Source organism: Pipistrellus hanaki, assembly GCF_964339955.1.
Source record: "Pipistrellus hanaki genome assembly, chromosome: 5".
Lineage (NCBI taxonomy): Eukaryota > Metazoa > Chordata > Mammalia > Chiroptera > Vespertilionidae > Pipistrellus > Pipistrellus hanaki.
Window position 1 is genome coordinate 58,604,911 of NC_140507.1, and position 23,015 is coordinate 58,627,925.

At 37.6% G+C, this 23,015-nt stretch overlaps 1 protein-coding gene across 1 annotated transcript in view; it reads right to left on the reverse strand.

The window, feature by feature from the left end:
- TMEM144 (transmembrane protein 144) overlaps positions 1-23,015 on the reverse strand; it is a gene marked incomplete at its 5' end in the record, with an annotated part of 62,077 nt that overhangs the window by 15,489 nt on the left and 23,573 nt on the right. The window contains 4 exon segments of the mRNA XM_084885315.1: positions 1,593-1,711; positions 4,804-4,884; positions 6,624-6,723; positions 9,923-10,045. Coding sequence (XP_084741441.1) covers positions 1,593-1,711; positions 4,804-4,884; positions 6,624-6,723; positions 9,923-10,045 — 423 coding nt within the window.

The following is a 23,015-nucleotide window of genomic DNA, read 5'->3' on the forward strand; positions in this document are numbered from 1 at the left end:
TCAGCTGTGTTCCTTTCAGACTATATTTGAGTTGTCATAAGAAAGATCCCCGAGAACTGACTGCACTATTTATGAAAAGAAATTGTCAAGGACATTGTTTATTATGTCCCAGTACCAAGGACAACTGTATTTTTGAACAATTAGTTGCTTTTATCTAGTGTTCGCCAAATCGTGGGACTGATCTGATTTCCATGTGGCTATAAGAAATCTTAGAGTCAGACTTGTGGTTCATTTCTCTCAAGTGTACAAGTGTAGCACAATTTTTAGATTAATTTCTGGTTCCATTTTATTTTTTCACTCTTGTTTTTCTTTCCCTTTTAATTTATCCTATGTGTTATTCTATCTTTAATAGTTTTTATCCTTTTAAAATGCAAAGAGTAAAAATATGAGAAGTATTTGTATAAAATCTAAAAGCAAAGGGAGAAGTTAAAGGTTTGAATGCTGTTCATGGGGCTGAATATAAAAAGGAACAAAGCAACTATGGTTATCTATTCCAAGTCTATCTGCTCATCTAAAGTTAAAATCCTTGACTTTCCATCAATCTTTCCCCCATGACTTTGGCTCTCCAAACTTCTCCCTTATTTGAACATTGACCATATTAATTTTCTATACCATCCAATTTAGAATTTTATTACCCATGATCTCATTCTTGTATCATTTCATGGGTGTAAGCCATGTTCCAACACCTTTTCATCTCCTTTTGAGCCTCCACAAGGCTATTGCACGCAGTGTTGAATTTACGCCTAAGAAATTAATTCTCTCACTAGAAGCAGATTATTAGGGAGCATTATGTTGGATCTTTGGATCTTTCAATGTACCACTCTGTGCTTAGAAAGTAATATCCTCTGATTAAACAGGCTCTACTGTGACCTTTAGGAAGCTTATACTTAGACCTTTACTTGATTTTAAAGTACTATGTACTGGGTTTTATGGTTGTTGTGGTTTTGTTTGTGTGTGTGTGTGTGTGTGTGTGTGTGTGTGTGTGTGTTTTAAAAAACACATATTTTCTCACATATCATCTAACAGAAAGTAATCTCCAAAGCTTAGTGTGAAGCTGGAAACCATGTGTTAAGATCCAAGGAGTTGAATGCTGACTAAAGTTGATTATATTTATATTTTAAAGATCACATGAAAATACTCACAGACTTTTGCTACTTTTAATCTTTAATGCCTTTCTAATTCACCACTTGCAATGAAAAAGTAAGATCAAACGTATGTACCAGTATTTACTATGATCACATTCTTTTTAAATTAAATTTATTGGGGTGACATTGCTTAATAAAATTATATAGGTTTCAGGTGTACAGAAAGATAATACATCATCTCAATATTGTATTGTGTGTTCACCTCTCCAAGTCAAGCCTCCTTCCATTACCATTTATCCCTCTTTACCCTGTTCCATCTCTCCCCACCACTCCACCCTGTTTCCCTCTGGTAAGCACCATACTGTTGTCTGTGTCTGTGAGGTTAGTGTGTGTGTGTTGGGGGGGTTGTTTTTTGTTGTTGTTGTTTTGCTTAACCCCTTTACCTTTATTAAGTAGAAAATCAGGTATTATGTTTATTGATAAAGTAAAATAAGTTTTTACTCTTACCATACTGGCTTTCCCCTGCATATATACTATCATTTCTTTTGCTGTGGTCCTTGATATAAATGATTGGCACAAATGTGGATCTATAGAGTATTCGCAATATCACTGCAAGACTGCAGTCCCTTAAAAAACAAATAATTACTATTAATCTTGGTTGAAAGCAATATTTCTGACAAACACACAAATGGAATCATAAATTAAAGCATGCTTCAAAATGCAAATCACAAGCAATTATGCAGAAATGGCCCATCTATCTCAAGCTCTGTGACTGGGCAGAAGTCAAGGAACTACCCTGCAGTGTCAGGAGTGCAGCTTAGGTCTTCCACTGTCTAATTCTGGAAATGCATGATTTACAGAAGTTATATTTGGATTATCATTATAATTGTCATTACATAGTTGAGGAAATTGCTATCATATTATACAGTCTCCGTAAATAAACTTGGCTCTCAAATTAAATTATGAAGTATTTGTGGACTGACACTATTGCCCTCTGCTTTAAAAAACAAAACAAAACAAATCACACTGTATAATATTTAGCACAGGGCTAGAGCATACTAAGTACTAAACCCAGGTTTGTTCAAAACAACTATGGAGATCCACCATTTTGCCTGTGTCTTATTGACTGTGGCATGGTCAAGAGGAAGTGCTAATTCAATAAAACAACCTAGATAAAATAAAGCATTGCTTTTTGTAAGAACGAAATGTTTCTTTTTAAGCACTGGAGTTATGTTGACTCCTCAGACTTGATAGTTACATGAAGCAAGTGTTTCCAATGATTATGGGAGTTGGTGCCTAGTAATTTTGAAGAATCCCTTTAACTTAATACAAAAGGACAATGGCATGAAACAGGACAAAGTTTTAGGCAAAAAACATCCTTTCCAAACTTAAAAAGAAACTCTTAAAGTTTCTTTTAATAGAGCTTTAAGGGATATAAAATTGTAGAAACTCAGAGGGCCAACTCAGCAATGAGCTCTATTCACAATAGAAATTCCGTGTTATGGTGAAGCCTGGACCTCACAGCCCTGCAGGCGTGTCCCCAACACAGACCAGGCTAATAGACCAGGTCTGGCTAACTGTGCGACAACAACTAAACATATTTTTCTGAACAAACATTTCCTTCATCAAGGAGATGCTTTGTGAAAAAAAATATTTTGTTTGAGAGATCTGTTTTATTGTGAAACAAAAAGAGTAACCTATTTAATTCTTCCAAGGCTTGTTTTATGTCTTTCATTTGTTCTATTTATTTAAATGTTTACTGAACATTTTCTAGACACCAGGCACTACCTTTTTCTCATTGTGAGGCTATTGTATATGCTCACAGAAGAAATGCTTTATATTCTTGAGGCAAAAGAAAATGTCACCACATAAAGTCCAAAACAGCCATCAGTTGTAAAATGCAAGAAGTATACTGTACATAGTTTCATAATTCTTTGTTAGCCCCTAAAACCCTAAACAATAGGGGCTGATGTTGAGCCTAAGTCTTTCAGTTCTTATGAAGTCATTTGGGGGAGGAAGGTAGGACCTAGTTAGAAACAAAATATTCTACCACATCTGACAAGGAGCATCTTGGGATTACAAACCTAACAACAGTAGAGAGATTTCCTGTGGAAGGTGCACATCCTGAGCAAGGGAATTCACTAGGGAAGTGAATTACCTAATTCAAGTGGGATTGCTATTAGCATGCTGTGGCCTATACGACCTCTTTTACTTTTGGTACAAAAGCTCATCGCATTTTCCTGCCTCAGACAAGCTTCAAACCAAGCTACATGAATCCCTGGGTGCACCGATTCCCTTACCATAGAGTTGGACAACACATGTTCAAAGGGGAGACAACAAATAAACATGAAAGTTGTTAATGAAAATAATGACTATTACGACAAAAATTATCCAATATATAGAGCAATGTGTCTAGCACCATACAAAGCACTTAATGTGTTTTATTTCATTTAATTCTTAAAGTATCTTACAAGGTTGGTGCAATTATTATCCCAAATTTATCCCCAAAGGAAAAAACCAAAGCTTGGAGAAACTAAGTGATTTTTCCAATGTCACACAGGTAGAGGTGGTAGAACATGAATAATTTGTAATTTTAGAGAATGTGCACTTTCTACATAAAAAAAAGAAATATGGAGAAAAACAATGCCTGAAGGACTGGATAAATGGCCTTATTTACCATTAAAACTAAAGCATGCTAACATTACAATTTTCGGGTGCAAAGAAACTGTTTTTGAGAGAGCTATTCAAAGCTGTATGAATTATTCGGAATTCATAAAATTGCCTCCAACCAAAAATGTCAGGAATCTGCTATTTTAGAAGAATCTATGTTATTTCTTCTCCAATTGGCCTGGAACCACTCTCTAAGGCAACATTTCAATGACAAAGAGATTGTTCCTGAGTGTAGCTGGGGAAAAGCTATCATTGCAGGAGGAAAGGAAATATAACACTCTTTCCCCGAAGACTAAAAAAACCCCCACTAAAATCTTCCCAGGCAGGGCTATCCATTATGTGAAGCACTGACAGGGAATATAAATGGCATCTAGAGAGGAAAGGTGACTGCATTTAAGGTGACCTAATTTCTGTTTGAGTTCTGTTGACTGAACACTGCCATATAGAAATTCCAAGTCATTTTCATTCTCATTCACACAGAATGTGCAAGTAGGCACAGATACATCTAAAAGTGTTTGAATGGGTGTATGTTTGCATAAGATGGGTGATAGAGTTGGTTACCTAATCGGGTTAAGGAGAGTTGAGTGAAGTGACAGGGAAGTGGACACTGGGTAGCACAGAGTAAGTGAGTAATAATAAGAGAGAATAATAAGAGAGAATAAGTGGTTCTTCTGGGAGCCTCGGAAGCCAGCATAACATTTACTTACATGGCATTTGTTAGTTTGCAAATGACTTCAATTCTACTTTTTAACCAATCAATGTATTATGATTTTTAAAATATTACAGATAATGAGAGTGAGCTCGAAAGAAGCTAAGTGACTTCCCCAGGGTCTCAAGGCTTTTTGAGAGCTAGGGCTTGGCCCCCTGGCCTCAGAGCTGGCATTTTTTTGTCCTCTCAAGACAAGTCTGCCAGTGTAAATGAAGAATCTGAGGGAAGGCATGTCAATGTATGAAATGTGGCTTTAAAAAAATGTAAACAAGCCAGGATCTTTAACACTTACTCTAAATGTTTAAAAGAAGAGATAAATCATTAGAAATAGCTGTGCACCTGACTACTGATAGCCCAGCGCCCAAGTAATTTAGCAGTGGTTTTGCTACTTCTTCTGCATCCTTTCCAAACCAGCCAAACCTGGAAATTAAGAAAGTCACATCAACTTCAATGTTGTTGAAAATGTGTTCATCATAGTGATTAAGGGCTTGCACTCAGGGACAGATCCCTGGATTCAAATAATAGGTTCCTCACTTAATGGGACTTGGATAACGTATCTTCACTGTGCCTCAATTTCCCATCTTTAAATGAGGGCAATTATACCCACCTTATAGGTTTCTTATGAAGATTAAACGAGTTAATATATGTAAAAGTATTTGTGAATGTCCATTTCTTACTAAGACTAAGGAAGAAGACAAAAAAAAAAATGAATTGAGTGGGTAACGGAATGCTAATTGGTTGGTGGCAATTATGCATTACATTTGAAACAGACTTGTAAATAACTGCAAGTTCTTTTTATTTTCATGCCTTGACATTGTAGTGGTCATTACCTCAATCACTGTGAGACATCTAGGGGGGAGAGAAAAGGAGGCAAGAAGAAAAGAGAAAACAGTACATGTAAAAAGCAGGGTAGGAAATGGGGAGAGGACAGAAAAGAATGTATTGGAGGCTAGTGTGTTTTGTTATTGTTGAAGTTGTTGTAGTGCTTAAGTGGGAAGACCAGATCAAAAAGTAAGGTCAGAGTAATAGCCTCCATTGTATTCATTTTACCAAACTCTACTTGAATGCTAATCTCAATGCTCACCAAGAGCAGTGCAGTGCAGCCCACTAGAACTTTCTGTGATCAGGGGCCTGTTCTATCGCTGCACTGTATAAGTGGGGAGCTTCTAGGAAGATAGGGCTATTTGAGTACCTGCAATGGTGGCTAGTACAACTGAGGAACTGAATGTTTAATTTTCCCCAATTTTAATTAATTTAAATTTATAGTTTTAGCTTTTTATTATGTTTTTTTTTAAATAGAATTGTGTGCAGTTCTAAGATACATCATCTATGTGTATTACACTGTGTTTACCACCCAAAGTCAAATCTTCTTCCATCACCGTATATTTGACCCTCTGTACCCTTGACTACTTCCAAACCCCTTCCCATTGGTAAGCACCATACTGTTGTAATTTAAATATAAATGGCCACATGTGGCCTGTGGCATCTATATTGAACAGCCTAGCTCTAGAACTGGGCTTGGCAAACTCTTCGTTAAAGAAGCAGAGAGTTAATATTTTAGGCTTTGCGGGCCAGATGGCACCTTGCAACTACTCAACTCTGTCATTGGAGTCTAACAGCAGCCACAGACAACATTTAAATGGATCGGTCTGGCTGTGTTCCAATAACACTTTCTTTACAAAAATGTCTGGGAAGCTGGGCCCTAGTCCCTGGGCCAGACTCTAGAGGGAAGAATATATGCTTCAGAACTAGAAGACCTGCGCCGAATCTGGCTTATTAGCTCTGTGACCTTCAGCAAGTCACTCAACTTCTTTGTGTATCAGCTCTCTTATAAGATAGTGCTTACCTCATGCATACATATAACATGTCATATAAGAAATTGTCACACAATAGAAAGGGAACATAAATATCAGTTCCCTTTCTCTCTCCCTAGTTCCTCCTCCCCCGCAAGAGATACTTTTTAATATTTAGATCACTTCTTTAGAACGTTGGATAAATAATAATTAAAGGCAGCATATTTTATGCATATATCTTGGCTATAATCATTAAAATAATAAGAATCATGTTATTCCTTTCAGCTAGACCAATCACTAACACTATCCTTTCATAGAGTGTATGAGCTCAGAGAATCTTAGGTGAAATAGTTAGCTTTGTGTTACCTTGAGCTTGTCCAACCAGTTAAGGCATGAAATGATCCCCAGATTAAGAGACCAAGACCCAAACCAATGGTTTTCATCACTGGGACAACAGCAATGTTCCCTGTCGATGGAACACACAGAAGAAAGGTATTATTTTTTCAATACAGAAAATACATTAATAAATTGAATTAATTTTTATTTTAACTTCAATGGAAACTTATGGGATTTGGACAAATTTAGTAAAGTACAATTCCTCATTTTAAAAAACAAAATAACCACTTTTTTTTTTTTTTTTTTTTTTTTTTTGCATTTAAACCCGTGATTATGATTGCTAAAAGAATGAAGCTTAGAGCAAAATCAAACAAAAAAAGATATTGAATAGCTCCTGGTCTAACTGCACTAATACTCTTCAACCTTAACGTAGGTCTCTGTTCTGACTTTTTGCAACAACTATCAACAATTAAACTAGTGGTGATCATCCTCTTAGGCTTGAACCAGAGTCAACCAATGATAGAAGTCATTGGCCCTCTATGACCCTAGACTTTGCTCTTTCACCCTCACTATCTTTATTCATTGCTTTGTCCTCTTGAAGATCACCAAATCCATGATAATTTTACATAGTTCTTAGCCCCTCAGCAGTCTGGCTTCACTTGAGCAATATTTTCTTGAAAGCTTTCCTCTCGACTTCTAAGTTGCTCTCATTTCCTGATTCCCTCCTGTTCTTCTCTGTAGCACATTCTCTCAAGATTTAGGTATCTGCTAAATATTTCCCCTAAAATACATTTCCACCTCTTGCGATATTCTACTTTGGGTAGTCGGCTAATTTCATGATTTCAGCTAGCAACTAGAGAGACATACTCCCAGCTATATAGGTCTAGCCTGGACCTTTTCTACAGTTTTATGCTTCAAACTTTCAATAAGAAATCTCTAACCAGATGTTCTCCACTGTGGAAACATCAGGGAATTCAAACTCAGGCGGTCCCATGCTGAACTCATAATTTCCCCTTTCAACCATGTTTTCCCCCTATTATCCTCATCCTTGTCATTGATACCACCACCTTCCTAATCAACTGTGATAGAATCCCAACATCACTACAGGCTCTTTTGTTTTGTCTACTACCCATATCAAATCGATTATTAGGACCTATTGCATCCACATCTGCAAATATCTAAAATTAGACCATTCTCCTATTGTCTCCCAGTGGAACCTACTGGGTGAGTATAAATACTATTGGGTGGTTATCAAGTTCTGCCTGATAAATGAACACATTCTGTTTTCTCCTATTCCATTTAGATATACTAAACAGAATCACATTAAGGTATAAGTGAGGGATAATAATTTAAATTCTAGTAGAAATTTAAAAGTTGACGTTTGCTGAAACTGGTTTGGCTCAGTGGTAGAGCGTCGGTCTGCAGACTGAAAGTTCCCAGGTTCGATTCCGGGCAAGGGCATGTACATTGGTTGTGGGCATATTCCCGGTAGGGGGTGTGCAAGAGGCAGCTGGTCGATGTTTCTCTCTCATTGACGTTTCTAGCTCTCTATCTCTCTCCCTTCCTCTCTGTAAAATATCAATAAAATATATATTTAAAAAATATATATATATATATATATATTTAAAATAAAAGTTGGCGTTTTTGTCCTCCAACTCATAAACTTCATTAAATAATTTATTCTGCAGATATTCAAATTGAGTACCCGATATATTTTTAACATTTTGAAATGTATTTGCTTTTAATAAAATTACCTCTAAAAATTCTTGACACTTGAAGTTCTCTTAGCTAGAAAAGAAGAAAGCTCTCCAGAGGTGTACTTATACATTCTTGATTGGCCAAGCAAAGGCATAAATTCTAGTTATATAATTTCAGACATTGATAAACAACAGAGAGAAGCTTTTGTTTTTTTTTCCTGCCAGTGCTTTTGGAATTATAATGCATCTGTGCTTGGTTACTTTAAAAGACAAGTCCTGAGATGCAAATCAAAGCAACAATGCGGTACCATCTCACACCTGTCAGAATGGCCAACATCAACAAATCAACAAATGACAAGTGTTGGCGAGGTTGCAGAGAAAAAGGAACCCTCGTGCACTGCTGGTGGGAATGCAGACTGGTGTAACCACTCTGGAGAACAGTGTGGAGTTTCCTCAAAAAACTGAAAATGGAACTCCCATTTGACCCAGTAATCCCACTCCTAGGAATATATCCCAAGAAACTAGAAACACCAATCAGAAAGGATATATGCACCCCTATGTTCATAGCAGCACAATCTACAATAACCAGAATTTGGAAACAGCCTAGGTGCCCGTCAGCAGATGATTGGATCCAAAAACAATGGTACATCTACACAATGGAATATTATGCTGCCATAAAAAGAAGGAATTCTCATCATTTGCAGCAACCTGGATGGAATTGGAGAACATCATGCTGAGTGAAATAAGCCAATCAATGAAAGAGAAACACCACATGACCTCACTCATTTATGGATAATAAAGAACATTATAAACTGATGGACCAAAAGATAGATATAGAGACAGTAAAGCAACAAGCAGACTGTCAAATTACAGCAGGGAGGGTAGGGAGATCTGGGGGAGATAACAGATCAACCAAAGGACTTGTATACATGCATATAAGTGCAACCAATGGACATAAAACTCTGGAGAGGGAGGGTATGTATGGGAGGGAGGGGGGCAAAAAAAATCAATAAAATATATTAAAAAAATAAATAAAAGACAAGTCCTGCTCTCACCAGCTTAGCTCAGTGGATAAAGTGTCTGCCTGTGGACTGAAGAGTTCTGGGTTCGATTCCAGTCAAGGCCAATTGCCCCAGTTGCCCTTGTAGGCTGGATTCCAGTAGGGGGCATGCAGGAGGCAGCTGAATGATGATTTTCTCTTATCACTAATATTTCTATCTCTTTCTCCCTCTCCCTGCTTCTCTGAAATCAATAAAAATGTTTTTAAAAAAGACAAGTCCTAAAAATGATATTATAGAGACTACTATTTAATAAATCTTTTCTGATAAACATGCTAGAGAAAGAAAGGCGAGATTGTGGAAACTCACATATGAGTTACGCTTGAACAGAGAACAACTGGTAATAATTTTGCTATAATTATCTATCAGGGACTAAGAAAGAGGAGTTAGGAAATGCACCAAAAATATTTATGGAGCATCTGAATGAAAGACATTAAATTGTTAATTTCTAGTGCCTATGACTAAGAATTACTCAGAATTACTATTTGTGCTGTTCTCTTCTATGAACCAGAGTTATTATGAGCATAGTTTAAATTGATGAAAGCATTAAATGATAAATTATATCATACTTTACCAGTTGCCCAAATGCAGCCCTCCAGCCTTGCAAAAGGCCAAAACTTAGGGCAATGTAATATCAGATTGGCCACCAAGGCAGCCAACCATATAGCCGCACAAAGCACCCACTGGAGAAACATTCCTGGAAATAAAAGAAATTGGTGTCAGTGGTTAAAACTGATTTGAGTAAATTAAGGCTTAGGGATACCAATAAGATATCATTATAGGAATGGCTACAATTTACTGAATGCCTATAGGCCAGGAACTTTGCACAGTTAATATAATTCTTACAATTATTGTCCATCATAATTAACCTTGGTTCAAAGACAGAGAAAATGAATCTGAAATGTAGCAACTTGTACAAAGAGCTAGAAGTTTGTAGAACTGGTGTTTAAACCTAGGCTGTTTGACTCCAAAGCTTACTAAGCAGTGCATTTCTGCTTAACGCCCCTTCCCACCTATTAGACAAATCAAATCTTTTCTACCAGAGCATTGGCAAGACTGAGGCTCTATATTTTTATCAGACCACACCTAGTGCTGTCCATCACAAAAACATGGTATCAGGAACTTTAGCACAGCAGTGATTTAAACCTTTGAGGATCACTTATGTCACCAGTTGGTGCCGGGAGCCATAAGGAAAAAGTCCGGTCTCACTTCCTGGTCAGTTCCACTTTCTGGTTGAGCAAGAGCCCCCAAAAGCCAAAACTGTTATCCCTCCCACATTGGAATAGCCAACCAGCTAAGAACAGGTACCCACCGCCCAGCCAATCACCTTGTGACAACCCCCCCTTTCCTACCCCTCCCCTCCCAGCCTGAGAGCTTATAAACCGTTGTTCTTGAATAAAATTTTGAGGCTTGATCAGAACCCTGTCTTGCCTCCGTTCTTCGCGTTCCTTGTTTGTTTCATTCTCTTAGGTGATTTCCACATGCCCTCGTTGTTGGGATTAAAATAAAGTCATTTACGGTCACATGTAGACCTTGTACATTTAGAGTTGAATGCCTATGATGAGTCAGACGTCACAAGCCTTAGAATTAGCCTTGCAGGTCAGGGCTTCCCTCATTTCTATGCTGTGGGTTGCCATTTGCCAGTTAGTGGAACAGTGCATGATGATGTGGGTAAATCTGTACTTTTCTGAGGCTTCTGCATCAAGGTTGAGAGATTAAAAGGATAAAGAAAAAGCCAACCTTGGGAGAAATACTAAACCAGTGATAACTCAATGCACACTTCTGACTCTAAACTTTGGAAGATTTTGCCTGTAGAGGAAAGAAAAACAAAAAAGGCTGTCAACCTCTCAGACCAAAAAAATGTAGGATCATAAAGATGAAAGGGAACATCATTTTACAAGTTCTTCATTTTATAAATGAGAAACGGAGAACAGAAGAGCCGATGAAACTTGCCCAGGATCACGCAGTTGTGAAATACCTAAAACCTCAGGCCCTCTATCCCTCAGGATAGAAGGGGCAGTGACTAGACTATAGGCTAACAAGAATGTGTATTAGGTTATTGGCACAGATTCAGATTACTAGCCCTCCCCACTCCCCACCCCCAAATATCTCATTTTCCCCATCCGTACACTGAATTTTTAGTTCACCTTATCATGTAAGCTGTCTGAAATGGAATTGAGGATAATCCAGTCCTTTTCCCCCCTCCAAATGTAATGTTATAGTAATGACTTCTTATGGATATGTATTGAATAAAATATATCTGAAACCACCTTCCTTATTATTTTACTAGAGGCCTGGCACGTGAAATTCATGCACGGGTATGGGCCCTAGGCCTGGCCTGTGATCAGGGCCATCTTCCTGGGCTGCTGGGAGCCGGCCCCGTCCCCTGTCACCACCCACCTCCAGCTCCACATTCACCATTGGGTGATCAAAGCCTGCTGGCTGTGGGGGAGGAACTGAGAGGTGGTCAGTGCATCTTATAGCCACTGGTCGAGCAATTGTTCGTTCGGTCGATTTTCATATTACTCTTTTAAATATATATATATATATATATATATATATATATATATATATATAATGAACATTTACATTAAAGGTGTTGCATTTTTCCAGGTATTGCTTCTTACATGACCGCACAGAGACCATTATTAAATATACAGCTACCTATAATACATGTTCTTTGGCATTATTGTGGATAATTTAACTGAAAACAAGGATAACTTCTAAATTTCTGAATGAATTTTAGTAAGAAAATTAGCTATTTGAAATTGTGTGTGCTTTCTTAAAACAACAACAAAAACAAACACTGCTCGTAAGACAGCATCCTCCGTGGGGATGACGTTGAGGAAGATTTAAATTCTGACAGAGTAACACTATTCCAATAAAAAATAGTTTAATGTTAGGCAAACAGAAAGTTTCACCCCTGCAATGGCTTATATGGGCTACTGCTCAAGGTTCAAGCAGAGGTGAACTTTCGCTAAGATAAAACAGTTACAATAGGTCACGGGGGCAGGAGGTGCCTGGGAAGAGTGTCGTGGGACTAAAAAGATACAAGATTAGGTGTTGGCAAAGAAGCCACTTTTTTAATTTTAATTAAAATAAGCAAAGTGAAACAAAAACCTTTATAAACACACTCATCGATAAGAGAATGTTAAAACTTGAAAAGGGGCAAATTATTTTAGTGAAACGATGGCTCTATTAAAGACTATTGACAGACTAACCCTCCCAGATCTCACTCCATTGAAGGGATAACTTGAAATGCTAATCAGAGTAACAAGAACTGTATTTTGGCTGTTGAATGAACATTAATCAATGTTACTTCACCGAAAGTTGTTTCCTGCAGATAAGGGAAGTTTATTGCACACAGCTCTGGCACTTTTTGGAAAGCATGTGATGTGATTGCAGTGGGGTTGGCAATACTCTCTTTAAGGAAGAGACTACCTCTTTCTAAATCCATGAAGTTTTTGTGGAAAAGAACAGCAGTGTTCTAGCAACATCACTCAATTCTTCTTTAGTGCAAACCTGTTGAGTCAACAAATCTCAACTTACTTTTAAATAAATGTTAAGTTAAATTAATATACTTAAGATTAAAGTAGTTTTTTTTTAAATTGTCCATCGATATTCTATTAAACTATATTCATTCATTTTTGTTCTAGTATTTTGTTTCATTTATTGGTAAATGTGTTGCCTCTAAATTTCTCCCAGCAATTTAAACTTCTGTGCAGACCTTTTGCTGTTGGTATTTGCTATGGTCTGATCCATACTGTTTGTTCCACTTCAACTAACATTTCAGTTTTAATTTCATGTTCATTTCCTCTAATCTGCCAACCTCTGCCAGTGTCTTGGCTAAAATTAGCAGTGCTTCAACATAAGTATTCTGAGCTTTGATTTTTCTTTATACTCGTGAGCATATTTTGAAACATCATGAGACAACTGAACCCTTGCAAAGTTACCTGCATTTCTTTTGAGTTGCTGTCCTCCCTGCGCTCAGGGCTAGCGGCTAAAACTCCCACCTGCACAGCAACCCCGTGATCCGCCTCCGCTGCGCTGCTGGCTGCGCCAACCTCACTCCTGCCCTCCAGGCACCTCGCCAGCCTTACTTCCTTCTTGGACAGTTACCTACTAGTAAACACAGAGCAAGGATGGAGACAGGGTGGAAAGGGGAGGGGAAGGATGAGGAAGGAGACCCTGTTCCGGGGGCCTGGCCAGCCTTACTTCCTGCGGGGACAATGACCTAACCGCCCGGCTGGAGGGGGCGGGAGGCTCTATCAGAGGCGATCCAAAGGTCTTGCCTGAGAGCAGCCGGGGCGGGAGCCCCCTCCTTCAGTGTCTGTGCCAGAGTGTGTGGCCACGTGGCTCAGGTGAGTCCTCAGGCCCTTTGCCAATCCACCAGCGAATTAGAGGCTTCTGTGTATTTGAAGAGGTGATTTTTCAGGGAACTCGGAGCGCGCCACTCTCTCTAAACATCACAGAATGAGGTATTATTTGTACTATTTATAGACAAAACCAAAGGCCAAGGAATTTCACACAGTTGTGCAAGATTATCTGAAACTATTCCCCCCCCGCCCCCCCATTGAATATCAAGAAAGTCATCTGAACCATTAATGTCGTTGACCTCTCTTGTAGAATTTCCTTGGTGATGGCTAATCCTTTGACAGCGCACCAGGCCTTTTACCCATGTATTTACCTACTATGTGCTGAGCGCCACAGGAGAACACATATTCCAGGCTTCTCAAACGTGACTGCACATTACAATCGCTGGGGAGGTTTTTTGTTTTGTTTGTTTGTTTTTAATATTAATACCTGGACCCCACCCACACCAGACCAACGGAAATAGAATGGCTAGGGGTTGGCTAAAGAATCATTTTCTTTTCTAACCTCCTCTGTGAGAATCACATTCTAAGTTAGTAGTTGTCAGATAGTAAGAATCAATATATAGAGGGGGAATGGGTTGACATGCAGATGCCTGACATCTTGGTTTAGACTTGAGGAAATATTGCTCTAGTTTCTCATTTTCTGATACATAGCCACAGACTGCATATGCCTATTTAAAGTTATATTAGAATGAAAAACTCAGTAGTTCACCCTGGCCCATGTGGCTCAGGTGGTGGAACATTGTCCCATGCACGGAGAGGTCAGAGCACATGGGGGCATGCAGGAGGCAGCCAATCTCTCTCTCTCTCTCTCTCTCTCTCTCTCTCTCTCTCTCTCTCTCTCTCTTCTCTCTCTCTCCTCCCTCCTTCCCTCACTCTCTAAAATCAATAAAGACAAAATTTTTTAAAAATACAGTTGTTCTCTTGTCCTAGACACTTGTCCTGGACGCAATCCACCTGTGCAGATTACAGATTCCTACCATTCAGAGTTCCCTGGAATAGCCCTGTTGCAGATTGTTAGCTCCAAGTGCAGCAGCGCCCTCCACAGGTCCCCACCTTTCATGTAGGCTCCAGACTAACAAGGGACGCAGATGTGAGCAAAGAGGTTCAGCAAGGGGAAGTGCTGCATCCTGCCTCGGTCTAAGATAGGGGCTTCATCACAAGGATGAATCATTGGAATCCAGAGTCTAGGGGTTCAAAGAAAGTCTCTCTGAGGAAGTGACCTTTAACTGAGACAATCTGGTGGTTAGTAATGGTTGTAGAGTTGCAAGAAGGAGAAAACGTAGGACTGTCCAAAGATGAAGTGTCCTGGAAGCAAGTCCTGCTTTATTTTATTATTATGTTTTTTAAATAAATCTTTATTGTTCAGATTATTACAAATGTGTTCCCCCCCTCAATTGCTCCCCTCCACCAGGTTCCCACCCCACCCTCTGCCCTTTCCCCACCCCCCATTGTCCTCATCCATAGGTGCACAGTTTTTGTTCAGTCTCTTCCCTCACCTCCCCTCCCCTTTCCCCCCCCCCCCCCCGAGAATCGTCAGTCGACTCCTCTTCCATACCTCTGTCCATCAGTTAATATTGTTCATCAGATTTTTTAATTCCCTTTGGTTTTTAGTTTCACTTGTTGATAGTAATGTATTTGTTGTTCATAATTTTTAACTTTATCTTCTTCCTCTTCCTAAAGCACCCCCTTTAGCAATTCATATAATTCTGGTTTGGTATTGATGAACTCCTTTAGCTTTTTTTTTATTAGTGAAGCTCTTTACCTGGCCTTCGATTCTGAGTGATAGCTTTGCTGGGTAGAGTAATTTTAGCTGCAAGTTCTTGCTATTCATTACCTTGAATATTTCTTGCCATTCCCATAAAGGTGATTCACATTTATAAACTACAGTGTATGATACAGAGATGAAAAGCTACAGTGAATTAAAGATGCAAAGGCTTTTCATTTAAGGGAAGGGGTTAATTAAGCAGTTCAGAAAAGTATCTGAAGTTTCCCTTTCCACACATGCACACTTCAGATACGCACATGTACAAACTCTCTTCCAAAAAAGACAGGGCCTAAATTCAATGGTTTCATTTGGTGATTGTAAGAGACCTCAGTGATCATGTGGTTTTTTTCTTGCTTCAGATTCACATTGAGAAATCGAGGCTCCCATTGTTGTGAATTTCTTAAAACCTAAAAGTGAACTGGGGCTACGTCAGGCTTGAGGATATTTATAACAGGATATTCCAGTTCAGTACTTCTCATATCATGCCACTTAAACCGAAAATTTTCTTTCAAGTAGCTTCATATGCATTAATGCCTAAACATAATGATCTTTACTGGAAGACTCTTAGCAGGTACTAGAAGGTTAGTTTCACTTCTGTTCTCTTATATGTAAAATGTCAATGATTAAGATCTGTGTACCTCTCCCTTTTATGTAATCAAAAAGATATAGCATATATAAAAATATTATGAAGACTTCTGGTTTCTGTTCTAACATTTGAAAATCTTGAAAGTTGTCACTCTGTCATCACAGTAAGAAAAAAGCTAAACAGAATGAAAATCAACAATTTTTATTACATCCATCAGAGAATTAGGGTCACAGGACAGATCACTGTCCTGAACACTGAAGACATAGGTGAAGGCAAAGAATCACAGCTTACTAGGAGGCAGTACTAGGTAGAGGGCGCTTACAGTAACTGGTGAATTGCTGGAGACTGAATGCGGACTAAATCAAGCACTGAAAAGCTGGGGAAGCAGGCCCCGATCTTAGGGGAGCATCCACACTTCCATGGGTCTTACCTTCAGAAGCCACGTGAGGTTCTCTCAGTGAAGATCAGAGAAAAAAAAACGCCCTCTTGCTTCTGGCGAGGGGAGGGGAAGGGCGAGCATTTTGAAATACCTCCAGTGCTGTCAGTTGTCTGAAACAAAGGTGAGCCCTCAGGGAAACTTCTTTGTGAAAGTGTCCTCTGACCTAGAGGAAGAGCAATTAGACAACTTCAGCCCCTTTTTGCCTTTCTACCTGGCATGGTTAAAAAATTCTTCTGAAGGTCACAGCCCACTAATTGTTACTCACTAAAAATGGAGATGTAATCATAAAGTTCCCCAATAGTTTATGACCATAGTAAAGAGGTTCCGGGATTGTAACAGTGGATTACAACGGAGAGATCTGCAAGACACGCTGTTTAAGGAGTCTCTAAGAAAAGGACATGAAAGGAAACTGAAGCCTGTGACGCCTATAGCTAGAGCAAACATTAGACACAGTCAAGCTCCTTGCCAGATTAACATAAAATCTCACAAGAGAGGCCTATTTATCTTAGCTCCTATTATCCAATATATCATGTCTGGCTTTCAACAAAAAAATTACAAGGTATAATAAAAGGCAAAAAAAAAAAAAAAAAAAATGCAGTCCAATGAGATAATGCAAACATTGGTACCAGACTCAGATATGGTAGTAACTTTGGAATTATTAAACTGGGAACTTAAAATACCTATAATTAACATGCTAAGAGCTTTATTGAGAAAAAATGGACATTTAAGAACAGATGTATACTATTAACAGTTGAAAACTCTAAGAATCAAAAGAAAATGCTGGAATACATAAAACACTGCAGCAGAAATGAAGAATGCCTTTCAAAACTGAAACATAATCAGTAAGCTTGAATATATATCAATAAAAACTTTCTAAATTTAAATGTAAAGAGAAAATAGAATTTAAAATAACAGAAAGGAAATATTCAAGAGTTATGAAAAAATTAAAAAGTGTAACACATAGGTAATGGGGGGAAATAAATGAGAGAAAGGAGAAGAAATATTTGAAGTAATAATGGCTGGCAATTTTAGAAAATTAATGGCATACCAAACCACAGTTCCAGGAAGCTCTAGAATACCAAACAGGATAAAAAAAAAATCTACATGAAGGCCCATCATATTCAAATTTCAGACAATCAAACAAAGAAAAATACTGAAATGAGCCAGAGGGGAAAAAAACACCTTACCTGTAGAGTAGCAGAGAGAAGAATTATATCAGACTTTTCTTTGAGAACCATACAAGCAAGAGAGAATGAGAGAAATACTTAACAGTGTTGAAAGAAAATCCACTGTTAGAATTCTGCATCCAGTGTAATTATTATTTAAAGTGAATGGGAAATAAAGACTTCTCAGGCAAACAAAACTGAGAAAATCATTCACCAGTAGACCTGTGTTGGGAGAAATGAAAAAGAAATTCTTAATAGAGAAAGGAAAATGGTGCAGGTCAGAAACTTGGATCTACATGAAGAAAAGAACACTAGAAAATAACAAATAAAAGTAAATGACTTTTTTTTATTCTTAATTGATCTAATGGATAACTATAAATAATTAGCAGCAGTGTATTAGGTGATTATAGCTTATGGATAGTGAAATGAGTGCCAGCAATGTTATAAGGGACAGGAGGAAGAAAAATTGGGAATAGCCTTTTATAAATTACCTGAACTACCTATGAAAGGTATCATGTTATTGAAAGCGGATTGAAATATATACTGCAAACTCTAGGATAATTTCTAAAAATAAAAAATAAAAATAATTTAAGAGAATTATAAGTGATATGCTAAGAGAAAAGAGAAAATAGAATGATATAAAATATCAAAACAAGAGAAAGCAGGAAAATATTATAGAAGGCAAAAAAGGGAACAAAAGAATAAAGGTAATGAATAGAAATCAGTAAGTAGAAGATATTAATCCAGTTTTATCAAGAATCATTTTAAATGTGAATGATCTAAATACAACAATTAAAAATAAAGACTGACAGGGTTAATAAAATATAGAACCCAAAGACATGTTGTCTAAAAAAAAAATCACTTTAATTTTAAAGTGATTTAAAAGGGATGGAGAAAGATATAGCATGCTACTATTAATCAAAAGAAAGCTGTAATAGCTATTTTAATTTTAGGCAAAGCTGACTTTTTCTCAGACTCAGAACAGGAAATCATCAGGGATAAAGAGGGGCATTATATAATGATAAAGCTGTCAACTCTCCAAGAAGACATTAAAATCCTGTGTGTGCACCTCACACAGAGTATCAAAATACATGAGACAAAAACAGATAAAACTGTAAGGAGAAAGAGACACAAATCCACGACCATAATTGGAGACTTCAGTCCCCTTCTGTTAGTAATTGACAGATCCAGCAGGCAGAAAAATCAGTAGAGATCTAGCTAAACTGACTAGCACCATCATCATCTGGATCTAATTGGCAGTTATATAATATTTCATCCAACCACAGGTGATTAAACATTCTCCCCAACTCACATAGAACATTAGCCAAGAAAGACTACATTCTGGCTATAAAACACATCTTTAAAAATTAAAAAAAAAAGTAGACATCATACAAAGTATGCTCTTAGACCACAATGAAATTAAACAAGAAATAACAAAATGACATCTGAAAAAATCCCAAACTATTGGGAATTTTAAAAACACACCACTAAATAACTCATGGATCAAAGAAGAGTTCTTAAAAAAATATATATATTTCAAAGTAAATGAAAATGAAAATATTACTTAATTATATTTATGAGATACAGTGAAATCAGTGCTTAGAGAAAATTTATACCATAGGATGCACATATTAGAAAATAAAGCTCTAAAATCAGTAATAGAAGTTTTCATGTAAGAAACTAGAAACAAAAACCAAATTAAATCCAAAATAAGCAGAACAAAATGACAAAAGTTAAGGTAGAAATCAAGAAAATTAAAAACAGCAGCTCAATAGAGAAAATTAATGAAACAAAAAAGCTGCTTATCTTTTTTTTAAATATATACATTTTATTGATTTTTTACAGAGAGGAAGAGAGAGGGATAGTGAGTTAGAAACATCTACGAGAGAGAATCGATTAGCTGCCTCTTGCACACCCCCTACTGGGGATGTGCCCGCAACCAAGGTATATGCCCTTGACCAGAATCGAACCCAGGACCTTTTAAAGTCCGCAGGCCAACGCTCTATCCACTGAGCCAAACCGGTTTCGGCAAAAGCTGCTTATATAAGTTGATAAACTTCTAGCCAGGCTAAGAAAAAAAAAAAAAGATAATACAAATATTATTAGAAATCACTATGGATATTAAAAGAATAATAAAGGCATGTTACAAACAAAGCTATGCCCACACATGATAACCTATATAAAATGGATCAATCCTTTGAAAGAAATAGTAAGCCAAAATTCACCCAATGAAAAATAGACAATCTGAAAAGACCTATGTTTTAAAAATTGAATCAATAATTATTAACCTTCAGAAACAGGACGTAACAGGACTAGGTAAATTCACTGGTGAATTCTACCAATTATTTAAGGAAAAAGTTATACCAATTATCTGTAATCTCTCCCCCAAAACAGAAACACTTCCTAACTCATTCTGAGGCCAGCATTAAACTAACATTAAAACTAGATAAAGATATTACAGGAAAAAAAGTGCAGACCAATGTCCTCTCATGAACATTGATGCTGAAATCCTCAACAAAATATTAGCAAAAAGAAGCCAACTATGTATAAAAAGAATTATGCATAGCTAAGATTTGGAAACAGCCCAAGTACCCATCAGTAAATGAGTGGGTAATTTACACAGCTGTAAAAAAGAAAGGAAGATCTATTACTCTTTGAAACAACATGAAGGGACCTGGAGATTATTATGATAAGCTAAGTAAACCAGTCAGTGAGAGACAAATATCACATGATTTCACATATATGTGCAATCTAACGACTAAAATAAACTGATGAACAAAATAGATCCAGAGACATGGAAGCATGCAACAACAGACTGAGGAAGCTCAGAGGTAAGAGGGGTTGGCTTGGGAAGAGATTAAACAAAGAATTTATATGCATATATGCATAACCCATGGACACGGACAATAGTGCGGTGAAGGCCTGTGGAGGGAGCAGCAATGGGGAGTAAGGGGTCGGGGGAAAAAAGGTTCATCTGTGATACTTTCAACAATTAAGATAAATTAAAAAATAAAGAATTGTACACAATGACCGAGTGAGATTTATCCCTGAGATGGAAGGCTGGTTCAACATTGAAAAATCAATTAATGCAATCCATCAAGTCAACAGAGTGGCAACAGAGTGGCAAACCACGGCTCAACAGAGTGGCAAACCACGGCTCACGAGCTGCATGTGGCTCCCCAGCTGCAGTTTGCCGACCACTGGGTTAAAACAGAAAAATCACACCATCTGCCTGGCTGGCGTGGCTCAGAGTTTGAGCATCATTCTATGAACTAGGTAGGAGGTAATTTTTTTAATTCCCCGTCAGGATACATGTCCAGGTTGTGGGCTCGATCCCTAGTGGGAGGCATGCAGGAGGCAGCCAAACAATGATTCTCTTTTATCATTGATGTTTCTATCTCCATCTCCCTCTCCCTTCCTTTTGAAATCAATAAAAATATATTAAAGATAAATCACACAATTATATCAATAGATGCAGAGAAAGCATTTGACAAAATCCAACATCCACTCATAATATTAAAAAATGCTCAGCGAACTAGAATACAGGGAAACATACTCTACTTGATAAAGAATATCTACCAACAAACCCACACCTACCCTCCTACTTAATGGTAAGCAACTAAGACCAGGAGCATGACAAAGATGGCCCCTCTCACCACTGCTTTTCAACAACATATTAGAAGTACTAACTAATATAGTAAGACAAGAAAAGTAATAAAAGGAGTACAAATTGGCAAGAAAATAATAAGAATGTCTTACTTAACAACTGATATGATTGTCCCTAAAATAAATCCCAAATCATTGCTAAAATAACTCCTGGAACTCATAAGCAATTATAACAAGGCTGCAGGATACAAGGTTAATACATAACAGACTGTTGTTTTCCTACATACCAACAATAAACAATGAAGTTTGAAATTCAAAACACACTAACATTTACATTAGCATTAAACAATGAAATATTCAGGTATAAATCTAATAAAATACACATTATGGCACTTCTCTTTTATAAAAGTCCTACATTAGTATGGTAATGGCTTTTCTGGTAACAGTAAAAATCCTCTTTGAATTTCTTTTGGTTGGTGATACATACTATTATAGGCCTTTTGAAAAACAACGTGGTGTAAAGCAAACTTTCAAAAAGTGAGGGGTTCTCTTCACTTTATGCCATTTAAGCTTATGGAAGTTTTCATAGGAATGCTCTACCTTTAAACGGGGAAACTATGTACAAGATGTATATGAGGAAAACTATAAAATCGTGATAAACAAAATTAAATAAATAGATATTCTATGTTCATGGATACAAGGCAGTCTTAAGATGTCACTTCTTTCCAACTTGATCTGTAGATTCAATGCAATCTCAATTAATATCCTAACAAGTTACTTTGTGAATATTCACAACCTGATTCTGAAGTTTATATGGAAAGGCAAAAGACCCAAAATAACCAACACAATAAGGAAGAAGATGATCCCAAAGTGCAGTGGCTTAAAAATTACTCTCTCACACAGTTTCTGTGAGTCAAGAATTTGAGAGCAATTGGGGTAGGGGTTCCCAGAGTCTCTCAGAAAGCTGACTGAAGTTCTAGTCATCTGATGGAAGGATGTGGCTGGGCCTGGTGGCTTAATCACATGGCTGGCAAGTTGGCTGTAGCTGCTGAAGTGGGAGACCTCAGTTCCCCTTCATGTGGTCCTTACCGGGGGACTGCTAGAGTGTCATAGCAAGGTGTGGATTGCCCCAGAGTGAGCAATCCAAGAAGGTGGAAGTATCATTATCTTTCATGACCTAGCATCTGAAGTCACACGCCATCACCTCTGCCATATTCTATTGGTCACGCAGTTAACCCCTGATTTAGCGTGAGAAGAGGTTATATAATGGTGTGATCCTACCGGGAGCTGAGGATCATTGTGAGCTGTTTTGGATGCTGTCTAGAAGGAAGAAAAAAGAGAATTACTATAGTGATATCCTCGTGTGGGTGCAAACAGGTCAGATCTAGGGCAGCAGGAGAGAGAATAGCCCTTGTTAGATGCAGAGGTCATCAATAGTAACAGTATATTGGTGCAGTAGCAGCTTCTCTGTGAAACAGAAAACGAGGTCATAAGTCAAGGATGAGGAGCTGGAAGGAGTTTTTGGAGTTTCATAAATATTTCAAGATTTTCAGTATTTCTCAAGTGATGCAGTGGTCATTGTCATGTCGCTTGCTTGGTTATATTACGAAGGAGAAAAAAAAAAAACACCTCTTTTTGATCACTTGTATTTATTATAAGAGGTATAGCCTGAGTCTTAGTAAAGTGGATGAAAGCCATCTGTGTGTGATTTTTTTAATTTAAAGAGTGT